General features: G+C 49.6%; 1 protein-coding gene across 1 annotated transcript in view; it reads left to right on the forward strand.

Annotated features, from left to right (window-relative positions):
* The first annotated feature begins 1,297 nt into the window (after window positions 1–1,297).
* ANKS6 (ankyrin repeat and sterile alpha motif domain containing 6) overlaps window positions 1,298–26,037 on the forward strand; it is a 54,264-nt gene continuing 29,524 nt past the window's right edge. Inside the window, exons 1-8 of the mRNA XM_049784139.1 lie at window positions 1,298–1,626; window positions 12,377–12,879; window positions 15,842–15,886; window positions 16,895–17,099; window positions 17,804–17,910; window positions 21,015–21,163; window positions 23,073–23,271; window positions 23,903–23,952. Of these exons, the coding sequence (XP_049640096.1) occupies window positions 1,298–1,626; window positions 12,377–12,879; window positions 15,842–15,886; window positions 16,895–17,099; window positions 17,804–17,910; window positions 21,015–21,163; window positions 23,073–23,271; window positions 23,903–23,952 (1,587 nt within the window). The remainder of the gene's footprint in view (window positions 1,627–12,376; window positions 12,880–15,841; window positions 15,887–16,894; window positions 17,100–17,803; window positions 17,911–21,014; window positions 21,164–23,072; window positions 23,272–23,902; window positions 23,953–26,037) is intronic.

Consider the following 26,037-nt stretch of genomic DNA (forward strand, 5'->3'; position numbering starts at 1 on the left):
ACATGGGTGGAGACTAGGCAGAGGTTTGGACTAGGAATCGCAAGACTTCGACCCCAGTTGGAACCAGCCTGAGGGATAGTTATGATGCGTGGCCTTAGGAAGAGGTAACTTCCATTAAGCCTCAGCTGCTTCCTCTGTAAATAAGGAGTGTTCATCTGGATTCTGGACTGTCTTGTGGACTAGCAGACAGGACAGTTTGTAACTCAGATTTGACTGATCCTGCCTAAAAAAACCTCTTGGAAGCCTTGTTATAACAATGGGACGATTCTCCACTCAGGTTTCTGCTTTAGTAGGTTTGGTGTGTATTTAGGGGCCGGAGCGGTGGTGCAAGCAGTAGAGTGTTTGCCCTGCTATGCGCTAACCTAGAACGGACCTGGGTTCGATCCCCCGGCGTCCCATATGGTCCCCCAAGTCAGGAGCAATTTCTCAGCTCATAGCCAGGAGTAACCCCTGAGCATCACAGGGTGTGGCCCCAAAACAAACAGAACCAAAAAAAATGTGTATTTGTAATTAAGACCCAGACTGTGCAGATTCAAGATGCTGCTGAAGGCATCCTTTGCAGCCTAGACACTTAGAGCAGATTTGGGGGGCCTACTAACTAAGGGTTCCCCAAGTGTGGCTCCAAACAAACAAAACCAAAAAAATGTGTATTTGTAACTAAGCCCCAGACTGTGCAGATTTCAAGATGCTGCTGGAGGCGCCTTTTGCAGCCCAGACACCTAGAACAGATTTGGGGGGGGGGGGGACCTGTGTGGAATGAACTGGGCAGCCATTCTTTTTTTTTTTTTTGTTTTGTTTTGTTTTTGTTTTTTGGGTCACACCCGGCAGTGCTCAGGGGTTATTCCTGGCTCCAGGCTCAGAAATTGCTCCTGACAGGCACGGGGGACCATATGGGGCACCGGGATTCGAACCAATGACCTCCTGCATGAAAGGCAAACGCCTTACCTCCATGCTATCTCTCCGGCCCCTGGGCAGCCATTCTTAACCTCAGCACAGGAAACTTCCAGGACTAAGTGGGGCAAGGGCACATCCCCAAAAGCCTGGGAAAGTCTCTGCGTAGCCGTGGCGGGGTTTCCCAAGCTCAGGTCCCCCGTGTTGGCTCTAGTCCCCGAACCGGCCAACTAGAGCAGTGGCGCGCGGCCCCGACTAGGCCGTGGCGCACGGCCGGACACCCTGCAAACGCTCGGGCCGGCGATAGGGGACGCCGGCGCGCGAGCTCCGGGGAGGTGGGGACGGGGACGGAGCCGGCCCGGCCGGCGGGCCCGACCCGGCTTGGGGCTGCGGCCCGGGCACCGCGATGGGCGAGGGCGGGCTGGCCCCGGCCTTGCAGCTGCTGCTGCGCGCCTGCGACCAGGGCGACACGGAGACGGCTCGGCGGCTGCTGGACCCGGGGGCGCCGGCCCCGGCGGAGCGCGGCGCGGAGCCCGAGACGGGTGCGGAGCCCGGCGGGGCCGAGGCGGCCGGGGCGCCGGTGCCCGTGGATAGCTCGGACGAGGCGGGCAACACGGGCCTGCAGTTCGCCGCGGCCGGGGGCCACGAGCCGCTGGTGCGCTTCTTGCTGCGCCGGGGCGCCTCGGTCAACAGCCGCAACCACTACGGCTGGAGCGCGCTCATGCAGGCGGCCAGGTGAGGGTCCAGGGTCCAGGGTCCAGGGCAGGGGCTTGGCTGCTGCATCCCGGGAGGTAAAGAGTCAAGGACTCCTTGCAAAGCGTTGGACTGGAACCTTTGGGGCCTCCTGGGAAGCGGGATCAAACTGCAGAAAAGGAGACTTTTAGAAACTTTCGAAACAGGGTTTAGCACCGTGGGATAGAAGAATCAGCCATGGGGACATCTCGGTGGGGTTGGTTGCCCTTGCCTCTTGCAACAAGGATTTTCCTAAGACCTTTGCACCCTAGCTGGCAGTTTGGAAAAGTCTTCTTAGGGAGCAGCCGACATGCTAGTAGTAGTGGACAGGCCAGTCACTGCCGCAGGCCTGTGAGGAAAGTGAGTTTGAGAGCTCTCTCTCTCTCTCTCTCTCTCTCTCTCTCTCTCTCTCTCTCTCTCTCTCTCTCTCTCTCTCTCTCTCTCTCTCTCTCTCTCTTCCCCCCCATTTGTCTCTCTTGCTCTCTCTCGCCCTCTAAGAAAGATCATTTGAATCAAATCGAGACATACACACACACACACACACACACACACACACACACACACACACACACACACGGAGTGTCAGTAATTGGAGGCGGGAAGTTTCTGATAAGAAAGATCATTTGAATCAAATACACACACACACACACACACACACGCGGCGGGAAGTTTCTGATTAGAAAGATCATTTGAATCAAATACACACACACACACACACACACACACACACACACACACACACACACGATGTCAGTAATAGGAGGTGGGAACCAGGTCCCTGAGAGAGGCCCCAGCAAAGTAACCCAAAACAGGATGGTGGTTCTTTCTAGATGCCAAGATAGACCTGGGAGAGGACTGGGAGGAGCAGCAGGAGGAGGAGGAGAGGCAAGCCGCAAGCCGCAGGGTCAGAACTAAAAAGTAAGGTGCTAGGGCAAAGATGGTTTTTCCTGCAGTGCTTGTGAGACTGGGTGGAAGGAGTGAGGAGTGACAGAAACCTGGCCCAGAGCAGAGGTGGGACAATCACTGCCGGTGAAACGGCAAAGATGAGATGGGGATGCATGTACTTAGATGTACGGGGGACTAGAATGAGCAGAGCCCTGATGTAAAGGAACTCTGGAATGTGGCCTCTCTCCCTTCTCTGCCCTCTGCTTAAGGTCCTCGCACCCCTCCACTTCAGGCAGTGATTCTCCAACGAGGGAATAAAAATCCACTTGTGATTTTTTGTTTGTTTGTTTTTGGGCCACACAGGGCTGTGCTCAGGGGTTACTCCTGGCTATCTGCTCAGAAATAGCTCCTGGCAGGTATGGGGGACCACATGGGACGCCAGGATTCGAACCAACTACCTTAGGTCCTGGATCGGCTGTTTGCAAGGCAACACCGCTGTGCTATCTCTCCGGCCCCCCACTTGTGATGTTGAAGGATGTTGTAAGATGTTCTTTATCCTGGTATCTTAGTTTTCTGTAGCGACCAAAGAAACTTAGCCCTGTGTCAGCAGTGATGCTGTCCCTTCACCCTTGCTTGTCTCCTGCCATCCATTATTCCAACTTTTTTCCCATTTAAAGAGTTCTGTAGTTACACAGGCCACCTGGAGAGTTTAGCATCCTGCTCCCATCTGAGTCAGCATACGTGGCAATCTTTTTTTTTTTTTTTTTTTTTTATACGTGACAATCTTAATTCTTTCTTTGCGGTAGATCCTGATCTTATGCTTCATTTCTGCCAAAGTTCTAGTTTCCAAGAACCTCTGGGAGAGAGGGTAAGTGAGAAGAACTGTGACTCTGGCAGTTTTTGTATGTTGCTGTTTTTCCCACTGCCTTGCTGAAGGAGGATGTCATCAGGCTTTGGGACTCTAGTGTCTGTTGGGTGGGAAATTATACCTCAGGATGGCTGTGATTTGTTATTTCTGGAGTTTGAGTGTGTAATGCAGTAATGCAGTGTTTTTTTGTTTGTTTATTTGTTTTTGTTTTTTTTTTCACCATAGAGTGAGCTAGTTGTTTGTTTTTTCTAAAACCTGGCTTCTTAAACTGTGGGATGTATAACAGGAGTGAGAACAAGTTGGCAACAATCAAAGGTTTCTGGACCTGCAATAACTAGAAATCAATTCAAAACCAGCCTCATGTTGAAGCAGAAGTGTTTCCGGCAGCATATGCCTGGATTGCATTACTCTGGCAAAAAGGGTTGGTGAATGGAAAAAGTTTAAGTGGTCCTCTTATAAACAGGCATTGAAACCCCATGTTCTTACACATAAACTCTTTGTTTGGGAGCCACACCTTATGGTACTCAGGGGTTACTCTTGGCTCTGAGCTCAGGAGTCACTTCAGGGGACCATATGGGATGCTGGGGATTGAACCCACAAGGCAAGAACCCTGTGCTATTGCTCTGGCCCCTACACATAAACTTTTAATTGTGACCTGATTTTTTTTATATCCCAGTTCCTTCCAGAGCAGTATACAGAAATTCTCATCTAATTAGCAAAACTTAATCTGCATTATTTTTAAATACACTGTCTTCAACGGATGTGTGATATTCTGGCATGCAGAAACTAGTGTGATATTCATAAATATTCCCCAGCCTGGAGCTGGAGTGATAATATAACAGGTAGGATGAATTACTTGCATGTAGCCAAACCAGGTTCAATTACTGGCATCCCATATGGTCCCATGAGCCTGCCAGGAGTGATTCCTGAGTACAGAGCCAGGATTAGCCTTGATCATCACTGATGTACCCCACCCCACCTCAAATTGTTCACCCTTTGGGCTTAAAGAAAAAAAAACAAAACAGGGAGCCGGAGCGATAGCACAGCAACAGGGCATTTGCCTTGCATGCACCCAACATGGGATAGACATCAGTTCGAATGCCAGCATTCCATATGGTCCCCCGAGCCTGCCAGGAGCAATTTCTGAGCACAGAGCCAGAAGTAACCCCTGAGTGCCTCCAGGTGTGGCCCCAAGACAAAAAAAAAACAAATGTGTATATATATACATATATGTATATGTATATATATGGGCCAGAGAAATAGTATAAAGGGTAAGGTGCTTGTAATGGATCTAGATTGGATCCCTTGTTCTTCATATGTTCTGCCGGGCCCAGTTCAGGAGTTTTCTGTGAGCACATACAGGTGTGATTCCCCCACCAAATATGTAGACCATATACCAGTGGTGTCCACTGACTCAGTGCTTGGGAGATCATGTGCTGCTGGGGACCAAACGTAGGGCTGCTGTATGTGATGCTTACAATTGTATTCTTTGAGACATCTCCCCAGTGTTGGGGATTTACAAGTCTACAAATCCATGTTGCCATCCCCAGCCTGTAGGAACTCTGTGTCTTGGTTTTTGGACTGTACCAACAATGGGGCATTCCTCCAAATTCTACCCAGCCCTTAGTAGGTCTGTCCTTTCTGCCTGATTATGAATTTGTAGACAAGGCCTCAGCCCTGGCATGTGCACTGTGCTTGGCCTCTGTCTGCCTGTGTGTTCATGTGTCTCTGCCAGGGTGCACGCCAGTGTACCTTTCCTCCATTTTCTGGGACTTTCCAGTGTGTCCAGGAGTTAACTATGAGATTGTACCTCTCCTGTGATGGCTCCTCTCATGGGAGCTTCTGTGGGGTCCCTGGTGAGTATTTGTTTGTCAGGGCTCTTCTGGAAGCAACTCTTCTTGCTGCTGTCCAGCTCTCACCTCAGGCCTTTGTAAATCCTGCACATTTAAGAAAGGGGACATTTAGGGCTGGAGAGATAGTACAAGGAGTAAGGCACTAGCCTTGCATGTTTGTCCCCCCTATATACTTGGTATATATTCCTGCCAAGGGTCACTCCTAAGTACAATGCCAGAGAATTCCATGAGCACTAAAGGGTGTAGCTCTCAAAGAAAAAAAAAATATGGGCCAGAGCTATAGTCAGGGGTCTCAAACTCAATTTACCTGGGGGCTGCAGGAGGCAAAGTTGGGGTGATCCTTGAGTGTAAAGTCAGCCTTGAACATTGGGGGTGTGTGACCCAAACAACTAAAACAAAACAAAACAAAACAAAAAAAAAAGATTCCTCTAGGGCAGGGCCACAAAATGTTGTACGAAGGGCTGCAAACGTCCTGCGGGTCGCGAGTTTGAGACCCCTGGTTTAGCAGGTAGGGTGCTTGCTTTGCATGCGACCAAGCTGGTTGGATCCTCAGCATCCCAAATTGTTCCTGAGCCCACTAGGAATGATTCCTTTTTTTGTTTTGTATTTGTTTTTGGTCCATACCTGTTGATATTCAGGGGTTACTCATGGCTAAGTGCTCAGAAATCGCTCCTGGCTTGGGGGGACCATATGGGACGCCAGGGAATCGAACCGCAGTCGGTCCTAGGCTAGCGCTTGCAAGACGCCTTACCTCTAGCACCACCGCTCCGGCCCCTGATTCCTTTTTTTTTTTTTTAAGGAATAATTCCTGAGTGTAGAGCGAGGAATAACTAACTAATGAGCATCACCAGATGTGGCCCAAAAGAAACAAATAAATGGGACCAGAGCAGTGGTGTAGTGCCCACATGTGCTAATCTAGAACAGACTGCTGTTGGATCCTCCAGCGTCCCATATGGTCCCTCAAGCCAGGAATGATTTCTGAGTGCATAGCCAGGAGTAACCCCTGAGCATCACTGGATGTGGCCCCCAAAAAAAGAGAAAAACAAAAAGAAACAAACAAAATATTGAATAGATAAGGATATTTGTCACATATTTGCTCTTTGACACTTTACAAAGAGACTTCGAGGTAAAGAATGTTCTCATGAGTGTACAGTCAGAGCAGGTTTGGGGACTGAATCCCTACTGTCATCACACAGGGGAAGCCCCTCTTCCTCTGCTTCTGGTGCCCCGTCTTTTCCCCCATCTGCTCTGCTGCATCTGGAAACCTGCCACACTCTCCCTCCTATCCATGTCTTTTGGCACTGGGAAGGCCTACAGCAGGGGTCTCAAACTCAATTTACCTGGGGGCCGCAGGAGGCAAAGTCGGGGTGAGGCAGGGCCACATAAGGGATTTCACTTACCAAATATTCACAATAAAAAATCGCATTAGTAAGAAAAAAATTGCAAAAAAACGCATTAAACATTTGCATACCCCGAACGGAACTGCTCAGGGTATGCGAATGTTTAATGCAATTTTTTTCTTACTAATGCGATTTTTATTGCGATTGTTCGGTAAGCGAATAATCGCGAATACTGAGATATTTGAAGGCTGGCCACGGGCCACAAAATGTTGTACTGAGGGCCGCAAACGGCCCGCGGGCCTAGAGTTTGAGACCCCTGGCCTACAGCATCCCACAGTAGAGCTGATGCTAACCTCAGTGGTACCCAAGCCTGGCATTCAGCATCCCTGAATACTTTTCGAGAGCAGTTTCCCAAATCTCTTCTCCAGGATGGTGATTCTGGAGCCCAGCTAGGGCCAGCAAAGACACCTAGAGATTTTCCACAGGGAAAGTTCAGGAGCGGCATGACCTCTGAGTTCCTGCCTGGCACAGAGAGTCCAGTGAGTCCTCTGGGGAAGTTGTGGCTGCTTAGCTTCCTCCTGTTGGTTTATTGATTTCTGTTTTGATAGCACAGGAGACTGAGGTGCAAGGTAAACTGCATTCATACCTCATTTAGTGATTGATTCCCCTTTCTCTACAGTCTGGCTTGTGTGGTTCAGGTTGTCTGTCATTTTCTAATGGAGAGGCTCTGGGTTTATCACGTTCTTCTTTACTCCTCTGCCTTTAGGGGTGTCAGCCATGCTCTCTTTTATTCCTTTGAAAATGTGGTTAGCGATAATGGTTCCCATAAAAAGATGAGAATTGAGTCTTGCCTTCTAGTTAAGCCAGACAGGACCTGGCCATATAGTTGCTGCTTTCTGCCTGACAGCCCCTGACTATGTGCATGTGGGCAGCAGTTTTGTTCCTATTGGGTCACATTCAGCTGCTCTGATTCTTGCCTGTTCTTGCTATGGGTTGAATTGTAATGAACTGTGGGTGGTTTGGTCTGTCTGTTTCTCAGATAAGGACAGCCAAACATGGCTGCAGGTGACAGGTCCCACTGCAGAGTATGCCCTGCCTGAGCCCACACAAGTCCCCATCTAGCAGTGCCCTCCTACAGCACAGGACCTATGGAAATACACATCGACCCAACTTCTGGGCTCCATGCCTGAGTGCTGGCCCTGTACTGCTTGTCTATTGCAGGCCTTTTAGTACCCACACAGGCTTTCTTTTTGTTTGTTTGTTTGGTTTTGGTTTTGGGTCACACCTGGCCATGCTCAGAATTACTCTTGGTTCTGTGCTCAGGAATCACCCCTGGCAGGCTTAGGAGACCATAATGGGATGCCAGGATTCGAACCACCATCTGTCCTGGATCGGCTGCATGCAAGGCAAATGCCCTACCTCTGTGCTATTTCTCCGGCCCCAAGCTTCCTTTATTCTTAAGAGAATTACCTTATTAATCACACTGTACTCTGTACTTTTTTTTTTTGGTTTGGGTTTTGTAGTATATGAAAAATAGGTTGTTTTGGGTTTTTTTTTGGATTTTTGGGCCACACCCAGTGATGCTCGGGGTTATTCCTGGCTAGGCACTTAGAAATCGCTCCTGCTGGGAGAACCATAAGTGACACTGGAGGATTGAACCGCTGTTCGTCCTAGACTAGCGTGGGCAAGGCAGACTCCTTACTGCTTACACCACCGCTCTAGCCCCTGTACTCTGTATTTTCTTTCTTTCTTTTTTTTTTTTTTTGGTTTTTGGGTCACAACTGGCAACACTCAGGGGTTACTCCTGGCTCTATGCTCAGAAATCGCTCCTGGCAGACTCGGGGGACGATATGGGATGCTGGGATTCGAATCACTGCCTTCTGCATAAAAGGCAAATGCCATACCTCCATGCTATCTCTCTGGCCCTGTACTCTGTATTTTCTTTCTTTTTTTTTTTTTGTGGTTTTTGGGTCACACCCGGCATTGCTCAGGGGTTACTCCTGGTTCCATGCTCAGAAATTGCTCCTGGCAGGCACAGGGGACCATATGGGACGCCGGGATTTGAACCGATGACCTCCTGCATGAAAGGCAAACGCCTTACCTCCATGCTATCTCTCCGGCCCCTGTACTCTGTATTTTCAATGAATGAACCTTCAGTTCACCTAAAGCCTTAGGAAGTTGGAGCTGCAGCAGTAGTACAGCGGGGAGGATATTTGCACTTGATCAACTCGGGCTCGATCTCCAGTATCCCATATGGTCCTAGAGTCCTACCAGGAATAATTTCTGAGTTTAAAGCCAGGAATAACCCCTCAGCATTGTCAGTGTGGCCTCCAAGTCTCAAATACCCAGAAAATAGCCTTAGGAAGCTGGTACTCTTGCAAGCCCCATTTGACCAGTTGAAGTGAGGTTCAGAGAAGTTAAGTAACTTGTCCCAGGACTCACAGCTAGTAAGTGGCAGAATTAGGTCCACACACTGTCTCCCCATCCTCCAGCAGATGGAACGGGGCAGCACATCCTTGCAGGTGGAACCTTTCCCCACCCACCCCCACCTGGAAGTTCCTTTTCAACTTTGCCAAGGGCCCATGGGGAAGGTTGGTGACCTTTTCTTTGAATCTAAGTTTACCCTTGGCCTCTTTTCCTTCACTTCCTCTTCTGCCCCATAGCATTGCTGCTTGGCTGGGCGTGTCTTCAAGCACAGGTGTGAACTACGGAATTAATTGGTGATCCTGGGAGCTGTATAGGAAGCTCCACCATCCCACTCCAGTAATTACCTATTAGAAACTCAGCCTCTTGGGGCCGGAGAGATAGCATGGAGGTAAGGCATTTGCCTTGCATGCAGAAGGACGGTGGTTCAAATCCCTGGATCCCATATGGTCCCCTGAGCTTATCAGGAGCGATTTCTGAGCATAGAGCTAGTAGTAACCCCTGAGCACTGCCAGGTGTGACCCTCTCCTCCCTTCAAAAAAAAAAAAAAAAAAAAAAGAAACTCAGCCTCTGCAGAGTCATTTCAGTCTCCCTCAACATTTTTGTTTGTTTTGGGATCACATGTGATGGTACATAGAGCTTTCTCCTGGCCCCACTCAGGAATCACTCCTGGTACTTCTTTTATTTTTTTAATTTATTTTATTTTATTTTATTTATTTATTTATTTATTTATTTATTTATTTATTTTGGCTTTTGGGCCACACCCAGCGGTGCTCAGGGGTTACTCCTGGCTGTCTGCTCAGAAATAGCTCCTGGCAGGGCACGGGGGACCATATGGGTCACCGGGATTTGAACCAACCACCTTTGGTCCTGGATCGGCTGCTTGCAAGGCAAACACCGCTGTGCTATCTCTCCGGGCCCACTCCTGGTACTTCTTTGAGGACCACATAGGATGCTGGGAATTGATGCTATATATATAAGGCAAATACCCTACTCACTATACTATTGTTTCATCCCTCAACACTTTTTTTCTTATACTTTCAGCCTCAATAAATGACCTCTTACACTTCCCACGAATCTGGAGGCAGTTTCTTTTTTCCCCCGTGGTGGATGTCTGTGACACAGGCTGTTCTGGGCCTTGGTTTAGGTTTCCTTACAACTGTGATGCTGACAGCATCGTGTTAGCATGGTGGGATACAGGACCATTATACCTGCTCTTCAGTTACTGCTGGATGTTCACTCCGCTTGACTGGGCTTTATGCTCCCTTTGATAGCTCATAGCCAGTGCTTCTCTAGGTCAGCCAGTGCTGTCCTGGCTCAAGAGGGGAAACGGTGACAAGCTCAGGCCTCATGGTGAGATGTGAGGATAGGGCTGTGGGTGTCAAGGGAGGGGACTGGAAGTGACTCCAAGGCCAGGTCCAAACTGTGAGGTGGGACAACAGGAAGGATGGGCTGAGTGCCGGAGGAGATGTGATGCGTCCTGTGGCAGAGTCGAGTGAAAAGGGCAGGGGTGCAGCAGCTAGCGAATATAGGTAAACTTGAGGGAACTGTGGGAAAGTGCAATATGTTAAAAGGGAGGGTGGGGAGAGAGGCTGTGGGCTAAGGAGAGTGTGACCTGACATTCATATTGAGGAGAGTGGGCAAGAGGAAGCCAGGGCCGTGATGGGGAGACAGGTCATCACCTTCTTGTGAGTTGTCATCAGCTTTACTCTCCAGTCCTGGAGACCAGTAAGGTCTGTCCCCTCCTGGGAGGGGAGGGCAGGTAGTATTCATAGCATCTCCTCCTACCACTAGTTCCCACTTCCCAGAACTTTTTGTGAGTTCAGCAGCTTGGAGTTGCGCCACAGCTTAGAGGACAGTCAGATTCAGAGACTCAGAAAGTCATCCTAGGGACCGGAGAGATAGCATGGAGGTAGCGCATTTGCCTTGCATGCAGAAGGAAGGTGGTTCGAATCCCAGAATCCCATATGGTCCTCTGAGCCTGCCAGGAGCGATTTCTTTCTTTTTTTTTTTGTTTTTGTTTGTTTGTTTGTTTGTTTTTTGTTTTTTTGTTTTTGGGCCACACCCGACGGTGCTCAGGGGTTACTCCTGGCTGTCTGCTCAGAAATAGCTCCTGGCAGGCACAGGGGACCATATGGGACACTGGGATTCGAACCAACCACCTTTGGTCCTGGATCGGCTGTTTGCAAGGCAAACACCGCTGTGCTATCTCTCTGGGCCCCAGGAGTGATTTCTGAGCGGAGAGCCAGGAGAAACCCCTAAGCACCAAAAACCAAAAAAAAAAAGAAAGTCATCCTGGTCCTGCAGCTAGCTGTCCTGCTGTGGTAGAGCCTGACACCACCCAGCCCCCTAGACATTCTTTTCTGAGTCCAGCTCCTTTCAGCTGGGACTCACTGCCCAGAGTGCCTGTACACAGGACCTGAGTGCCAGCTGTGTAAGAACACACAGCTCTTGCTGGAAAGAGGCATCTGTTCTCTCCAGATGTTAGAGAGCTGGGGAGCTGGCAAAAGTGGGTGCATGCTTTCTCCCCCAGTCTCAGCTTTCTCCCAGCTGGTCTGTTTTAGGTCAGGCCTCAGCCATCAGCTGAGGAGACATTCCTGCCAGCAGATGGCGACAAGCACTGGCTGTGTCTGGCAAAGGAAGAAGGGCTGTGTGTTTTCCAGAAAGACCTTGTGTATGTTTCTTTGGGGACAGGGAGGGTAGACATGAGTCACAGAGGAGTCCTGCCCATGAGGAAATTGGGAGACTAGGCAGTAAGACAGCTCAACCCGCTAAAGAGCAGGAAGGAGGGACTCAGACAGGGGAGAGTTGCAGGAGAGAGCGGGGTGCTGGGGTGGAGTTCTGGGCCTGGCTTTCCACCCTGAGATCTTTCTCTGAGCAGCATTTGCATGCTGAAAAGTGGTGCAGAACTTATAACTGACATTCCTGCAGCTAGCTACTTTTAAATGTTATATATTATGTGCCGAACTCTGTTTTAGTTGTTGTTTTGGTGTTGGTGATGGTAGTCCACACCTGATTCTGGTCAACACCTGGCTCAGTGTTCATGGAGGTCATTCCATGGTGCTGAGGGGACTGTGTGGTGCTGAGAATTAGACCCGTGGCTTCCACACACAGCATCCTTTGAACCATCTCCCCAGTACCCATGAAAGCTCACTTCAATCCTTAGCAGCCTCGGTAAAAACAGTCCACTCCCTATTTCTCTGGTGAGAAAATGGAAGAAGCAGTGAGACCTAAAGTCTCAAGGCCAAAGAGAGCCGTGGTGCTGGGCACAGGAGGAGAAATAGGGAAGAGAAAGTGCTCAGAACTATAATCAGCAAGCCAGATCTCACACACTGCTTCCTCGGCTGGCCCAAACGGTTGCTACTTCTCTGTCTCCCCTGTAGGTATGGACATGTGAGTGTGGCCCACCTGCTTTTAGATCATGGAGCTGATGTCAATGCCCAAAACCGGCTTGGGGCCAGCGTGCTCACTGTGGCCTCGCGTGGTGGTCACCTGGGCGTGGTGAAGCTGCTACTGGAAACTGGAGCCTCTGTGGATCACCACCACTTCTCCAGCGAGCAGCCAGGGGCAGGAGATGGCAGGGAGGAACTGCTGGGCATCACGGCCCTGATGGCCGCTACCCAGCACGGGCACGAGGCTGTGGTACGTTTGCTGACAGAGTGGTGTGCAGACCCCAACCGGGCAGCTCGGACGGTGGGCTGGAGTCCGCTGATGCTGGCGGCACTTACAGGGAGGCTGGGCGTGGCCCAGCAACTGGTGGAGAGGGGGGCCAACCCTGACCACCTGAGTGTGCTGGAGAAGACGGCTTTTGAGGTGGCCCTCGACCGGAAGCACAGGGACCTGGCAGACTACCTGGACCCCCTCACCACTGTCAGGCCCAAGACAGGTGAGACTAACCTCACCATCCCTCTGCCTCTGCCACATTTCACAAAGGTCCTTGCAGAAATCCATGGGCAGCCCATGCTTGAGGTCTGTGGATGTTTGGATCAGGCAGGAGTGTGACCACTTCAGAGAGAGGGGTGGTGGGATTGCTGGGAGAAGTCCAGAAACATGTATGTCCGAACCCCATCTCCTTGACCACCTGATTCTGATGCACGTGCTCTGGAATCCTTCTAGAATAGGAGTCTGCAAACATCTCTTTGAAGAACCAGATGGTTATTCTAGGCTCTGTGGGATATATAACTGTTCAGTTTCATCAGCTCCAGGTACCTACCTGACCCCCTCTGTCCACTACTTCTTTCTCCCATGCCCTCTGAACTCCCCACAATGGCCATTAGGGATGCCATCTTAGAAGGAACAGGTAGGAGGGTCTCATCTCCAGGAGTGGAGGACCCGCACACATGTGTTCCTTAGGCCACAATACGAGACTCAGTGAGCCCATCAGAATCAGATCCAGCCATCCCTGCAGGGCAGCAGGTTGGTCACTGGGAAAGAACTCCTGATACCCAAGAAGTTAGTTATCTGACACGACAGGTGGGGAAATCCTGAAGGGGACTTAGGAGTGACATTAGGAGGTAGAGGATAAGCTCTTAGCTGCTAAGGGAGGTTCATATGGATACCCTATGGCCGTGATGGCGAACCTATGGCATGCATGCCAGCTTTGGCACATGAAGGCTTTGCAGCTGGCACACAGGATGGTCCGTAATTAATACATTTAGAAAATTTATAAAGAGTTTTTAGATACTAAAATTTGTTATTAAAGTTTAATTGACATGCTGGTACTTTGAGGAAATTCTTTGTTTGTTTGTTTGTTGTTTTTTTTTGCGGCAGTTTGGGCACTCAGGCTCAAAAAGGTTAGCCATCACTGCCCTATGGTCTATAATTGAATCAGCTGGCCATAGGATTGTCAACATGGCAACTCAGCTTTTTGAGTGAAATGTCAGTAATTCTAACTTGGGGGGGGGGGGGTTTGCGGCACACCCAGTGGCGTTCAGAAGTTACTCCTGGCTCTTCGCTCAGAAATCGCTCCTGGCAGATGCGGGTGACCATATGGGATGTTGGGGATCGAACTCAAGTCCATCCTGGGTCAGCAGCATGTAAAGCAAATGCCTTGCCACTGTGCTATTGCTCTAATGCCAGCAATACTAACTTGTCCCTCCCTTTTTTTTTATTTATTTATTTTTTTTTGTTTCACACCTGGCGATGCTCAAGGGTTACTCCTGGCTGTCTGCTCAGAAATAGCTCCTGGCAGGCACGGGGGACCATATGGGACACCGGGATTCGAACCAACTACCTTTGGTCCTGGATCAGCTGCTTGCAAGGCAAACGCCACTGTGCTATCTCTCCGGGCCCTACTTGTCCCTCCCTTTAAGCATTGCCACAGCTCCAGTGCAACAAGGTTCTTGTGACTGTCATTTTGCTGCTGTTCCCCGCCCCACCAGGCATTGGCATAATGGACAACCAGAGTTTGGTGCTCGGTGACAGTCTTCATTTGTCAAAGAATCTTGGAAAGCCCCACCCATGACACATGAGACGCTTTCAGGAACTTAACATTTCAGCAACTGATATGCAAAGAGACTCTGCAGTTGGTGTAGTTGATGGTGCCCTTTTCTAGGGTGGACATTCCAAGCTGTCCTTCCAAAAGGCCAGGCCAGCTCTGTTCTGATCCCTTCATCCATCCCCACTTGGACCCAAGATTGACATCTCCCAACATTAAGCCTTAAGGAGATTGTCACTGGTAGCACTTTCTTCGAATCTGGTCCAGCCCACTGCAGACCAGTGTCTGTGTGCCTGTGGTCCCTATCAGCTGCCCCAGGTCCCTGGCCATACCAGAGAGCCAGCCCAGGGTGACAGAGCTGTGCTCATAGGCTGGTCACCAGAAAACCAAGTTAGGGGGATGCTGGCAATGGGAAGGGGAGATCAATGGAGTGGTGGCTGTAGGCCCTGCTTTGGAGAAAGATCTGGGATCTTACATGTGGCAAGTCACTACCCTGTAGGGCTCAGCAGGAAGACCTTGAGTTCATGTGCAACTCTGCAAACCAGAGGACCCCTTTGGGGTCATGCTCTGAGGGCTTCTCACTGGAAAGGGAACGAACAAGGGTGCAGGCCCTAGGAGGTTGCCTGTAGCAAGTCAGCCCCTGAAGAGGTTGACTGATGGAGGGATGGAGGATGAGGTCTTTCCCTTCCAGCTCGGAGCACGCGTCTGCCACCCTGTCTAGCCGACGGTTCTGAGGTGAAACGGTGGGTAAACAGCTCGCAGACAGTCAGCTCGTTGAAATATTTGCTTTATTCGGTGGACAAGATTGAAGTCCAAAGACTCAGCTTTAATTCCAGCCAAAAAGCCCTGGCCTTCCACAGACTCTTGTTTTTATCCACCAGAATCAGGTACCACCCAATGGTGGGATCAGATACCAACCAATGGTGGAAGCAGAATCAGGTACTACCCTAGGGTGGGGGCAGAATGCCAGGTCACACCCTAGGGTAGGGCACAATCATCAATCAGTTTAGGGTGAGTAACATAGTAATCCCCTAAAATATTTATATACACAACAGTTGCCCAGTCTCAGCTTTGTTCTCATCTCTTGATGGCTCTTTCAGTTATCAGGAGGAAAGAATCATTGCCATTCTCTAAAGTTTCTCCAGAGACTCAGCATCTCCCAACACTCATTTTTTCATTACTCTGAGACGGGACTTTGGAGCTTGGATGCCCAAATGCTATTTGATCTTTTGTGAGATTTTCTGACATTTAGCTGCAGTCTACCAGGGTGCACTCATCACCGAGGCCCTGATGAGATGGCTTTCTGAAAAATACATCTTTTAAAAGCTCGGCTGTGTGGTTGTGGATTTGTGACTTTCCAGTCCCATGGAACCTTGCCCCATTTAACTTATAAAAATCTTTATTTACCCAGATGAAGAGAAGCATCGACCCGATATTTTCCATGCATTGAAAATGGGTAAGTGAACACTTTAGAAAATCTCCTTAGATGCCTGAGCATGGGGCCACCTTCTTCCAGGCCCCCCCCCCATGGTCCTTTCCAAGGTCAGCCAGAGTCTTCTGAATAAGGCCTTCTGGTTTTCCCAGATTCATCCCCCCCCCCACCCCCAGAAAAGGGACTTTCTGACTGGAAGCTGGGGGTTATTTTTATTTTTATTTATTTTTAATTGTGTGTCTTTGGGGCTACACTGCTGTGCTTAGAGCTTACTCCTGGCTTTGCTGTCAGGGATCACTCCTGGTTGGGCTCAGGAGACCCTTTGTAGTGCCAAGAATAAAATTCAGGTCAGCTGCATGCAAGTCAAGTGCTATACTATGCTATACTACATTCTATACTATCTTTCTGGCCCAGTACTGGGCATTATAATGGTACTGAACACAGAAATATTCTCCCATTCCTCCTCTACTTCTGCAGTCACACGCTGTCCCGGCTCTGCTTGGCCTAAAATTTTTTTTTCTGACCTAGACCCTACCTCTCAGAATCCATCCTGGATCTTTTTGTTTTGCTTTGTTTTTGTTTGGGGGAACACACCTAGCAGTGCTCAGAGGTTAACTCCTGGTTATGCATTAAGGAATTACTCCTGTCAGTGCATGAGGGACCATGTGGGTCAGGGGGATCAAATGTGGGTTCGCTACCTGAAAGACAAATGCCCTATCTGTTATACTTTTCTAGTCCTCTTCCAGGATCTCTAATTAAAACTGAGATTTGGGCTTTCATCCTCCCTCCAACACTTTTCTCCTTGTTGTTCAGAACCAGCTGTAGTCACTGTCACTAACAGACTGAAAGTTTTGAAATGGGTGTGGGAGAGTGCTTGTCTCTGTAGCCCATCCCTCTGTGCCCCACCTCCCTAGATAGGAACTGATTCACAGCTGTTGGTGTGAGTGAGCCCCGAAAGCAGGTGGTGGCCTGGAGGACTGTCCGTGAGCTCAAGGCCAAAGGCCACCAGGATGGCTGTGTCTATGCTTGCAGGGAACTTCCAGATGGTCAAAGAGATCGCCGATGAAGACCCCAACCATGTGAACCTGGTCAATGGAGACGGGGCCACCCCACTGATGCTGGCAGCTGTCACTGGGCAGCTGCCACTGGTGCAGTTACTGGTGGAGCGACACGCTGATGTGGACAAGCAGGACAGCGTGCATGGCTGGACGGCCCTTATGCAGGCCACCTACCATGGGTAAGTGCAGCATCCCCTTCCTACCCACCCAATCCTAGGGATAGGCTGCAGTGAACAGCCTCTGAGGTCTGCATAGCCTGCATTGTCCATTGCATTGCCACACCTTGGGCACAGATTTCTAGGTTATGTCTTATCCCAGAACCTCAGCTGCATGCATGTGGCCAATAAGTATCACGCAGGCATCCTGCAGGCAGAGAAGTATGCTTCAAGGATCAGCATCCATGCCTGCCTGGTGCCTCTGCTCAGTGACACTCATTTGACTGGGTCCTGCTGACACATGCTAGCCTCCCTAGGAATCTTCAGGTCATCTTACCTGTGGATGGGCTCCTCCTGAGGAGGGTTGGCCATGTGGCAGGGATGGGGTTGGGATCATAGATTTAGGACACTCTCCTGGGCTCCACTGCAGGTGACCATGAACTTTTCGATCTTCTTCTCTCAGCAACCTCAGGCTTCCTTCTAGGCTGGGCCTTCAAGAGCTGCCAGGTTGCTTTGGGGGTAGAGGTGGGGGCTTGGCATGAGGCCTATGTGGGCTTTCTTTGCCTGTGTTAAGTACCCAGTTGTCAGAGTGCCCATGGGAAGGAGCATGTAGGGTCCGAGGTGACTGGAGATCTTCATTATAGAAAGCCTTCCTTCTTGCTGTCTGGGAGAAGAGCCGTGCTTGCTTTTGTTTTTAGCAGGTCTGATACTTTTTCCTTCCTCCCCAGGAATAAGGAAATAGTTAAGTATCTGCTGAACCAAGGGGCCGACGTGACTCTGCGTGCAAAGAACGGGTACACAGCTTTTGACCTGGTGATGCTGCTCAGTGATCCTGGTGGGTTGCTGCAGTGGAAGCTGCCGATTCACAGTGCCTCTCTAGGGTGGGGAAGCACAGTCCCCACACTTCCTCTCTAGAGGCCACTCTCAGGCTCCAGAGCTGACCATGTGGCCTTCCACCAGTTATTCTCCCTGGAACCAGTTATTCTCTGCTGGAACCAGCAGTACCCAAAGTCTGAGCTGGGTGTTAGCTGGCAGGTCCTGTGTCCACTCTCATTTGCTGCACAGAGTCCAGGAACAGAGTGGCTAAGTACACAGTGAGCCTGGCAGCAGAACCAAGTTTGGGTACTGCCCCCCCCCACTCAGTTCATTGTTTATGGGGTCCATGTGTACCGCACTGAGGGCAACCCATCATCAGCCCTACCTCCGCTGCCCCCAGCTGGCATCTGCTGATCCCCTCCAGCCCCTCCTATGCCAGGCCAGTTTTTGGGATAAGGCACAGAGTCTCTCATTTGTCATCTCCTATTGGGTGTAAGTCGGCTCTGAAAGGATTAGTTGAAACTCTTCTGATCTGTGGACTTATTGCTACAGCCAGGCCTCTGCCTCCAGACTCCCTTAGAAAATTAGCTCACTGCCTCTCCTAGTCCCTTCCTAACTACCAGCAGCATTTCTTCCCCAGCTCCCACCTCAGGCCCCATGTTTCCTAGGATGGCCCAGGGTTTTGGTTCATCTCAGAAAGTGTGAGTGTGTGGAGCTGTATATGGGACTGGAAGGTCACCCAGACCCCAAGATTCACTTCAAATATAGGGGATTGCTGCACTCTCTGCTCAGGTCTCACAGTTGGCATCTGTCTCTTTGCCACCCTGTGCCAGATCCCATACATGTGCCATGCTTAATAGCTTGGGCTGCCCTCTCCAGATCTGAGGGAGACAGGAGAGGCTAACTTAGGCCATCCCTGTTGTTATGCATGTAGAAACATTCCAGGACCGGCATCTACTCACAGAACACACTTTAACACACTAATAATATACAAACTCATACACATTTATTCATACACATGGGCACACATATGCATATACTCGCACATTAATATACTCACACACTCACCCCTATACATACATGCCCACATGTAGGGGCACACACACTCTTACACACTTAACACTCACATGCACTGTCATGTACTCATACGCAAATGTCCCACAGTCAGCAGTACACACACACACACACACACAAAGATATATGCATGTGCCCTCACACATGTACTCTACCGCTCTCACACACACAGTTTCACATCTGTCCCCATAGGCAAGCGTGCCCACACACTCCCCTGCCCACTCCTATCCTCCGTGTTGCCCACTCTCCATTTTTTTCTTTTTCTTTTTCTTTTTTTTTTGGTTTTTGGGCCATACCCGGCGGTGCTCAGGGGTTACTCCTGGCTGTCTGCTCAGAAATAGCTCCTGACAGGCACGGGGGACCATATGGGACACCGGGATTCGAACCAACCACCTTTGGTCCTGGATCGGCTGCTTGCAAGGCAAATGCAGCTGTGCTATCTCTCCGGGCCCTCCATTTCTTTTTCTTTCTTTCTTTCTTTCTTTCTTTCTTTCTTTCTTTCTTTCTTTCTTTCTTTCTTTCTTTCTTTCTTTCTTTCTTTCTTTCTTTCTTTCTTTCTTTCTTTCTTTCTTTCTTTCTTTCTTTCTTTCTTTCTTTCTTTCTTTCTTTCTTTCTTTCTTTCTTTCTTTCTTCCTTCCTTCCTTCCTTCCTTCCTTCCTTCCTTCCTTCCTTCCTTCCTTCCTTCCTTCCTTCCTTCCTTCCTTCCTTCCTTCCTTCCTTCCTTCCTTCCTTCCTTCCTTCCTTCCTTCCTTCCTTCCTTCCTTCCTTCCTTCCTTCCTTCCTTCCTTCCTTCCTTCCTTCCTTTCTTTTTTTTGGTTTTTGGGTCACACCCAGCAGCGCTCAGGGGTTACTCCTGGCTCTACGCTCAGAAATCGCTCCTGGCAGATTTGGGAGACCATCTGGGATGCCAGGATTTGAACCACCGTCCTTCTGCATGCAAGGCAAATGCTTTTACCTCTATGCTATCTCTCCGGCCCCAAACTATGTAATCTTATATCTGCTTTCATAGTCATGGTCTTGCTCACTCTTTTTTTTGGGCCACACCCATTTGACGCTCAGGGGTTACTCCTGGCTATATGCTCAGAAATTGCCCCTGGCTTGGGGGGACCATATGGGACGCCGGGGGATTGAACCGCTGTCCGTCCTATGGTAGCGCTTGCAAGGCAGACACCTTACCTCTAGCGCCACCTTCCCGGCCCCATCTCACTCTTAATCTCTGACACAATAATGCACACACACAGCTATTCTTGCTCACAGTCACTCTCGCAGACACTCATGTACACCTATAACGCTTGCTCAGTGGACACTCCCTGCCACACACATACTTTCCTCAGATAATTTGGTGTCAGAGCCAGTCTTCTAGTGTCCCTCTTCCACTCCCCTCTCCTGCCTGCTCCCAAGACTCCAACTGCCAGGGGTGGAATCCATTTGTTCTCAATGGGGGGGAGGTGTTAATGACATTTTTTAAAATGAAAAAAGAATGAATGAAAACGGTTTCAGTGACATTTCTGAAGAAACGTGCTAATTATTGAACACCTGCAGAGAGCAAAAAGAAACAATCATCAAGAGAAGGATTCTGTTTGCAGTTCATAGAGTTTTCTTCTCAATATTGGCGGTTGCCTTTCTCAGTCACCTGAATACTAATAACTAATATATCCTTGCTTTGCTGCCACATTTGCCATAGTTCAGGAGTTATCCCCAATCCCACAGACTATCTCTGCGGTGGGCATGAGGAGGGTCCCCCTTTGATGATGGTGCTGAGAGGCTGTGTGATTGACCCAGTTACCCAGCTTCTGGCCTCTGAGCCTTAGCTGCAAGGTCTGCACTACCCCCCACCCCAACCAACCTTCAGTTTGAGGGTTGGTGAAACAGGCTCTGTCCCCAGCCTCAGGGTTGCCTTTTGGAGATGAGGCAGAGACAAGTGTATTGATCCCCAGTAACAGACTTTGAGAGTGAGTTCTCAGGCTTGTAGGAGTGTTCTGGGATCCTTTCCTCACAGACAGCTAGCTGACTTGCTTGTAAGTCATTCCCTTCTTTGTATGCCCCTAGACACGGAGCTTGTTCGGCTGTTGGCATCTGTGTGCATGCAGGTGAATAAGGACAAAGGCCGGCCCAGCTGCCCACCACCACCACCCCACGCCAAGGCCCACCAGCTCTGGAACGCCCCCACATTGCCTGATGACAAGGGTGGCCTGAAGGTTGGCCTTTCCTGCATCCCGTGGCCACAGGGAGGGTGGCCGGGCATCTGCTGGTATAAGCTGATGGTGGAGTGGAGGATAAGGAAAGGGGGAGTAAGAGCGATCACATGAGGGGAACAGAGGAAGATAGGCAGTCCTGACCTGAAGCAGAGGCTGCTGTGCCAGAATGTGGGTGTGTGTTGGCAGGTCTCCTCTTTTTTCCTTCCAGGAGAAATGGATTTTGTACAGATTTTGTGGCCTCACACTGCAGATGTACCCATATTGTATGGACTCACACTGCAGATGTGGAACATCTGAACAGGCCTTGGAAATATAATTTCCTGGACCACTGCCTCAGCAGGGGATACATTTGCCTACTACACCTTTCTGGGTCTCCCTGGGTCCACAGTTTCCTATCTGCTTATTCCTGGAAGTCCCCAGACCAGACACCAGCTGCTTTTCTCTGTCTGTTTCTCCTTGAATTTCTCACCGTCCTTACCTGCTCTTCTTGCTAGAAGTCACACTTGTTTTCCCACATTATGGGTGCCCAGCCCTTTCCAGAGCTACAGCCATACCCCATGGGGCTCTTGTCTAGCTCTGGATTCTTCCTCAGTGCTCTGTGCAGGGTTCCCTTCATTATCCCCAATCTCAGGGCCAGTGTGATATAGCACAGTGGTGGGACATTTGTCTTGCACGCAGCCAACCTAGGCTAGACCAGGATTCGATCTCTGGCATCCCATATGGTCCCCTGAGCCTGCCAGGACAATTTCTGAGTGTAGAGCCAGGATTAGCCCCTGAGTGCCACTGGGTGTAGCCCAAAAACAAAACAAAACAAAACCAACATTATCCTCAGTCTTCCTATCCCCCGTCTCCCCCTGAGCTGTCATTGGAGATAGGACTCTCCAGTATTGCAGAGTGCCTGTTGTGTTCTCTAGGGGGGACACCATTTAATACCTCCTGCTGTCCCAGGGAGGAAGTCATAAAGTGATACATGTTAAGTTGTTTGGTGTGGTCTCTTCCCGTATGTCTCTGACTCAATGTTCATCTATCCCTGACTCTTTTTGACTTTTTGTCCCTGGCTGTTTGTCTATCTTTTTTGGGGGGGTTGGGGGAAGGCGGGGGGGGATTTGGCTCGGTAGAGCTCAGGGTTTACTCCTGGCTCTGTGCTCAGAAATCACACCTGGCAAGCGCCGCCAAGTATGACCCAGAAACAAAACAAAAACAAAACAAAAAAAAAAAAAAAAGAAAAAGAAAAAGAAAAAAAAGAAATTACTTCTGGCAGGCTTGGGGATCATATGGGATGTCGGGAATTGAACCACCATCTCCTGGGTTGGCTGCATGGAGGGAAATGCCCTACCACTGTGCTATTTCTCTGGCCCAATGTTTCTCTATCTCTGACTTGCTGTGTCTATTCTGTCTGTCCTTGATTCACTGCGTTTGTCTGTGTCTCTCTGTCCCTGACTCATTGTGTCTATCTGTCCCTGACCTCTTGTGTCTGTTTGTTCCTGACTCGTTGTGTCAGTCTTCCATCTATCTATCCCCAACTAGTATCTGTTCCTGACTCATTGTGTCTGTTTGTTCCTGACTAATTATGTCTATCCCTGATTAGTATCTGTCCCTGATTTGTGTCTATATGTCTGTCCCTGACTAGGGTCCATCTGTCTGTCTCTGATGAGTGTCTGTTCCAGTCTATTTAATTATGTCTGTCTGTCCTTTATATATACTGTCAGAGATAGTATCTATCCTGACTTCTTGTGTCCATCTGTCTGTTGCTGGCTTGTCTGTCTCTGACTCGATGTAGAGCTTAAGCAGTCAGGAAGCCTAACTGGATAAGGGCAATAGGGATACTCCACTGGGCTAGTAATGCCAGCCAAGGAGCAGTCACTTCCCCCAGGGCTCTGACCTGACTGGCACTATCCTCCCCACACAGTCCTGGTGGAGCCGGATGTCCAACCGCTTCCGAAAGCTCAAACTGATGCAGACACTACCCCGTGGGCTGTCCAACAACCAACCACTTCCCTTCTGTGATGACCCTGAGCCTGCCCTGGACTCCACCATGCGGGCACCTCCCCAGGACAAGACAAGCCACTCAGTGCTCCCTGATGTGGCCACCACTGCCAAAGATAAGGGTAAGAGGGTAGCTGTCTGCATGGTAGCAAGTCCATCATGGCCAAACCTGTGTCTTCTGCTAATTGCTGTATCCCCACCCCCAGAAGATTAGCAGGGAAATGGTCTTGGCATGGGGCAGGCACCAAGTGACTGACAGAGAAGAGACTTAGGCTGGCCCAGCACTGCTTCAGGGTGACTGCCAGGTGAGCTGCAGGCAACCCAGGCCAAGGGCTAGAAGATTGGCCATGGCATGCTTCCCTTTCAGCAAAGAGCTTCCTGGTGATCGGACTGGGTGGACTCATGCTCTGAAAGTGCTGGAAAGTGGGTGATTTAGTGGGAGATAGATGTCAGAGCCCCAAAGATGCAGAGATGGATGTCTTCCCAGGTGTAGGAGAGACTCCTATGTGGATGGCTCCATCCATTCTCCGGCTGCTGTCCCACATCTGGCCTGACCCATTTGGCACCACATTGGAGACAGACTCTAATCTGTCTAAAGCCAGTCACGTGCCAAAATCCCTCTGAAATACTTCCCCACTCTCTGGGTAACAAGTTCATATTTCATCACTCGGAACAGGTAGTTTTCCTGATGGATGAATTTCCTGATGATGAGCTAGAGGAGGCCATTTCAGGAAAGTTCTTTCTGTTTCTCAGGTCTTGGGATCATAAGGGGAGAAAAGGAAGACGTGTTACTGACCACCATGGTGAGTGGGGGTTTCTCAGGGTGCAGTTCTGAGTTGACTGATGTGTTTGGGGACTGTGGGCTTTTTATAGATGAAATAGAATGTGAGTGGGTGCCCAGTGGGGTCCATCTATCTCAGACTATGATGAAGGTCCAGCACTGGCTCAGAATGAGACAGGTCAACCCTGCACTATAGGATGAGGTGTACTGGGGCACAGTCAGCAGATGTCAAGCCTGGGCCACATTCCTAGGAGTGTGCTACTGAGGCTGGGGCAGAGAACTGTGGCAGGGAAGAATTGATGAACAACAATAAACTGATTTAGTTACAGGAAGCCTGGGGGAGGGAGTCAACTGTCCCTACCTGAGAGAGCCCCAATCTCTACAGCCTCATGGTGCATCAGCATCAGCCCAGCTCTAAATAACAGGGACCCCTGGATCACTGCGACTGAGGATGCAGCTGCATTTATGTTGCAAGTCCATGCAAGACTGACACTTGGTTCTGTGGAGCTGGGGGCCTAGCTTCCTTCTCGCAACAGGCCGCCCAGCTTAGCAGCTTCTTAAGGCCAAGATGGCTGCCACAGCTCTGTCCCTTCCTATCCACAATTCACTTCCCCTGAAAGATGAGGGCAGTCTGGGTACATGCCACCCTGTTAAGACATTTTCCTGGTGGTGTTCAGGACTTACTCCTGGTGACTCAGGGATCACTCCTGGTGGGCTTAGAGGATCATATGAGGTTTGAACCTAGGTCAGCCCAGCCATGTGCAAGGCAAGTACCCTACCCACTGTATTCCGGCCCTATCTTGGCTTCGTCTTTCATTATGTTCACTAGAATTCAGTCTCATGGCCACACTTTTAAGGGTCTGGAGAATGAAGATTCTGTTCCAGGGAGCCAGGTGTCCTCAATATTCAGGAGTGTGGAAAATAGGGGAGGCATTTAGCAGGCCATCTACAGATTATCCTTTGTAAGAATAGGTTTTTTGTTTTCGTTTTTGGTTTTGGTTTTGGTTTTTGGGCCACACCCAGTGACGCTCAGGGGTTACTCCTGGCTATGTGCTCAGAAATCACTCCTAGCTTGGGGGACCACATGGGATGCTGAGGGTTTGAACTACGGTCTGTCCTAGGTCAGCTGTGTGCAAGACAAATGCCCTACCGATTCTGCCACTCCTACGACCCCAGCACAGAATTTTTTTTAGCACAGAATTTTTTACTTTAGTCTCACACCTGCTTTTATAAATAAATATTTCTTTTTGTTTTTGTTTTGTTTTCTTTTTGTTTTGTTACTGGGGGCACACACCTGGCGGCACTTGGGTTACTCCTGGATCTACATTCAGAAATCGCTCCTGGCAGGCTTGGGGAACCATCTGGGATGTCAGAAATCAAACCCAGGTCATTCCCAGGTTGGCCGCATGCATGCAAGGCAAACACCCTACTGCTGTGTTATTTTTCTGGCCCTAAAATAAATATTTTTGTATTTTATTTTAGCCACCATAGTTTACAGTTCTGTGACTGACAGGGTTTCATGCATAACATGCACCAGCACCACACCCTCCACCAGGGTCCCCTTCCCTGCACCCTTTTCCCAGTGTCTTCTTCCTCCCCTCTCTCCTATCCCTTCTCATCCCTCCCCTGTGTTAAACTTCCTATTGGAGCCCAGTTCGAAGTGTCTGTTGCCTCTGAGCATTTGTTATTCCTCTACAATGATTCTTTAAACTCTATGTATGAGAGATAATTCTATGCCTGTCCCTCTCCTTCTGACTATACTCAGCATAATTCTCTCCAGATCCAGCCACATAAACACATTGCATGATTCATAATTTTGTTTAGTTTTGTTTGGAGGCCATGGAAGGCAATACTCCTGGCTCTTCATTCAGGAATCACCCCTGATGGTGCTCAGGAGATCATTTGGGATCCCAGGGATAGAACCCACTTGACCATATTGCAAGTCAAATGCCTTATCTACTGTATTATCTCTAAAGCCCACCCCCATTTTTTTTTTGTTTTGCTTTTTGGGCCACACCTGGTGACACTCTGGGGTTACTCTTGGCTATGCACTCAGAAATCATTCCTGGCTTGGGGAATCATATGGGATGCTAGGGGATCGAACCGT

Source organism: Suncus etruscus, chromosome 1 (genome assembly GCF_024139225.1).
Source record: "Suncus etruscus isolate mSunEtr1 chromosome 1, mSunEtr1.pri.cur, whole genome shotgun sequence".
Lineage (NCBI taxonomy): Eukaryota > Metazoa > Chordata > Mammalia > Eulipotyphla > Soricidae > Suncus > Suncus etruscus.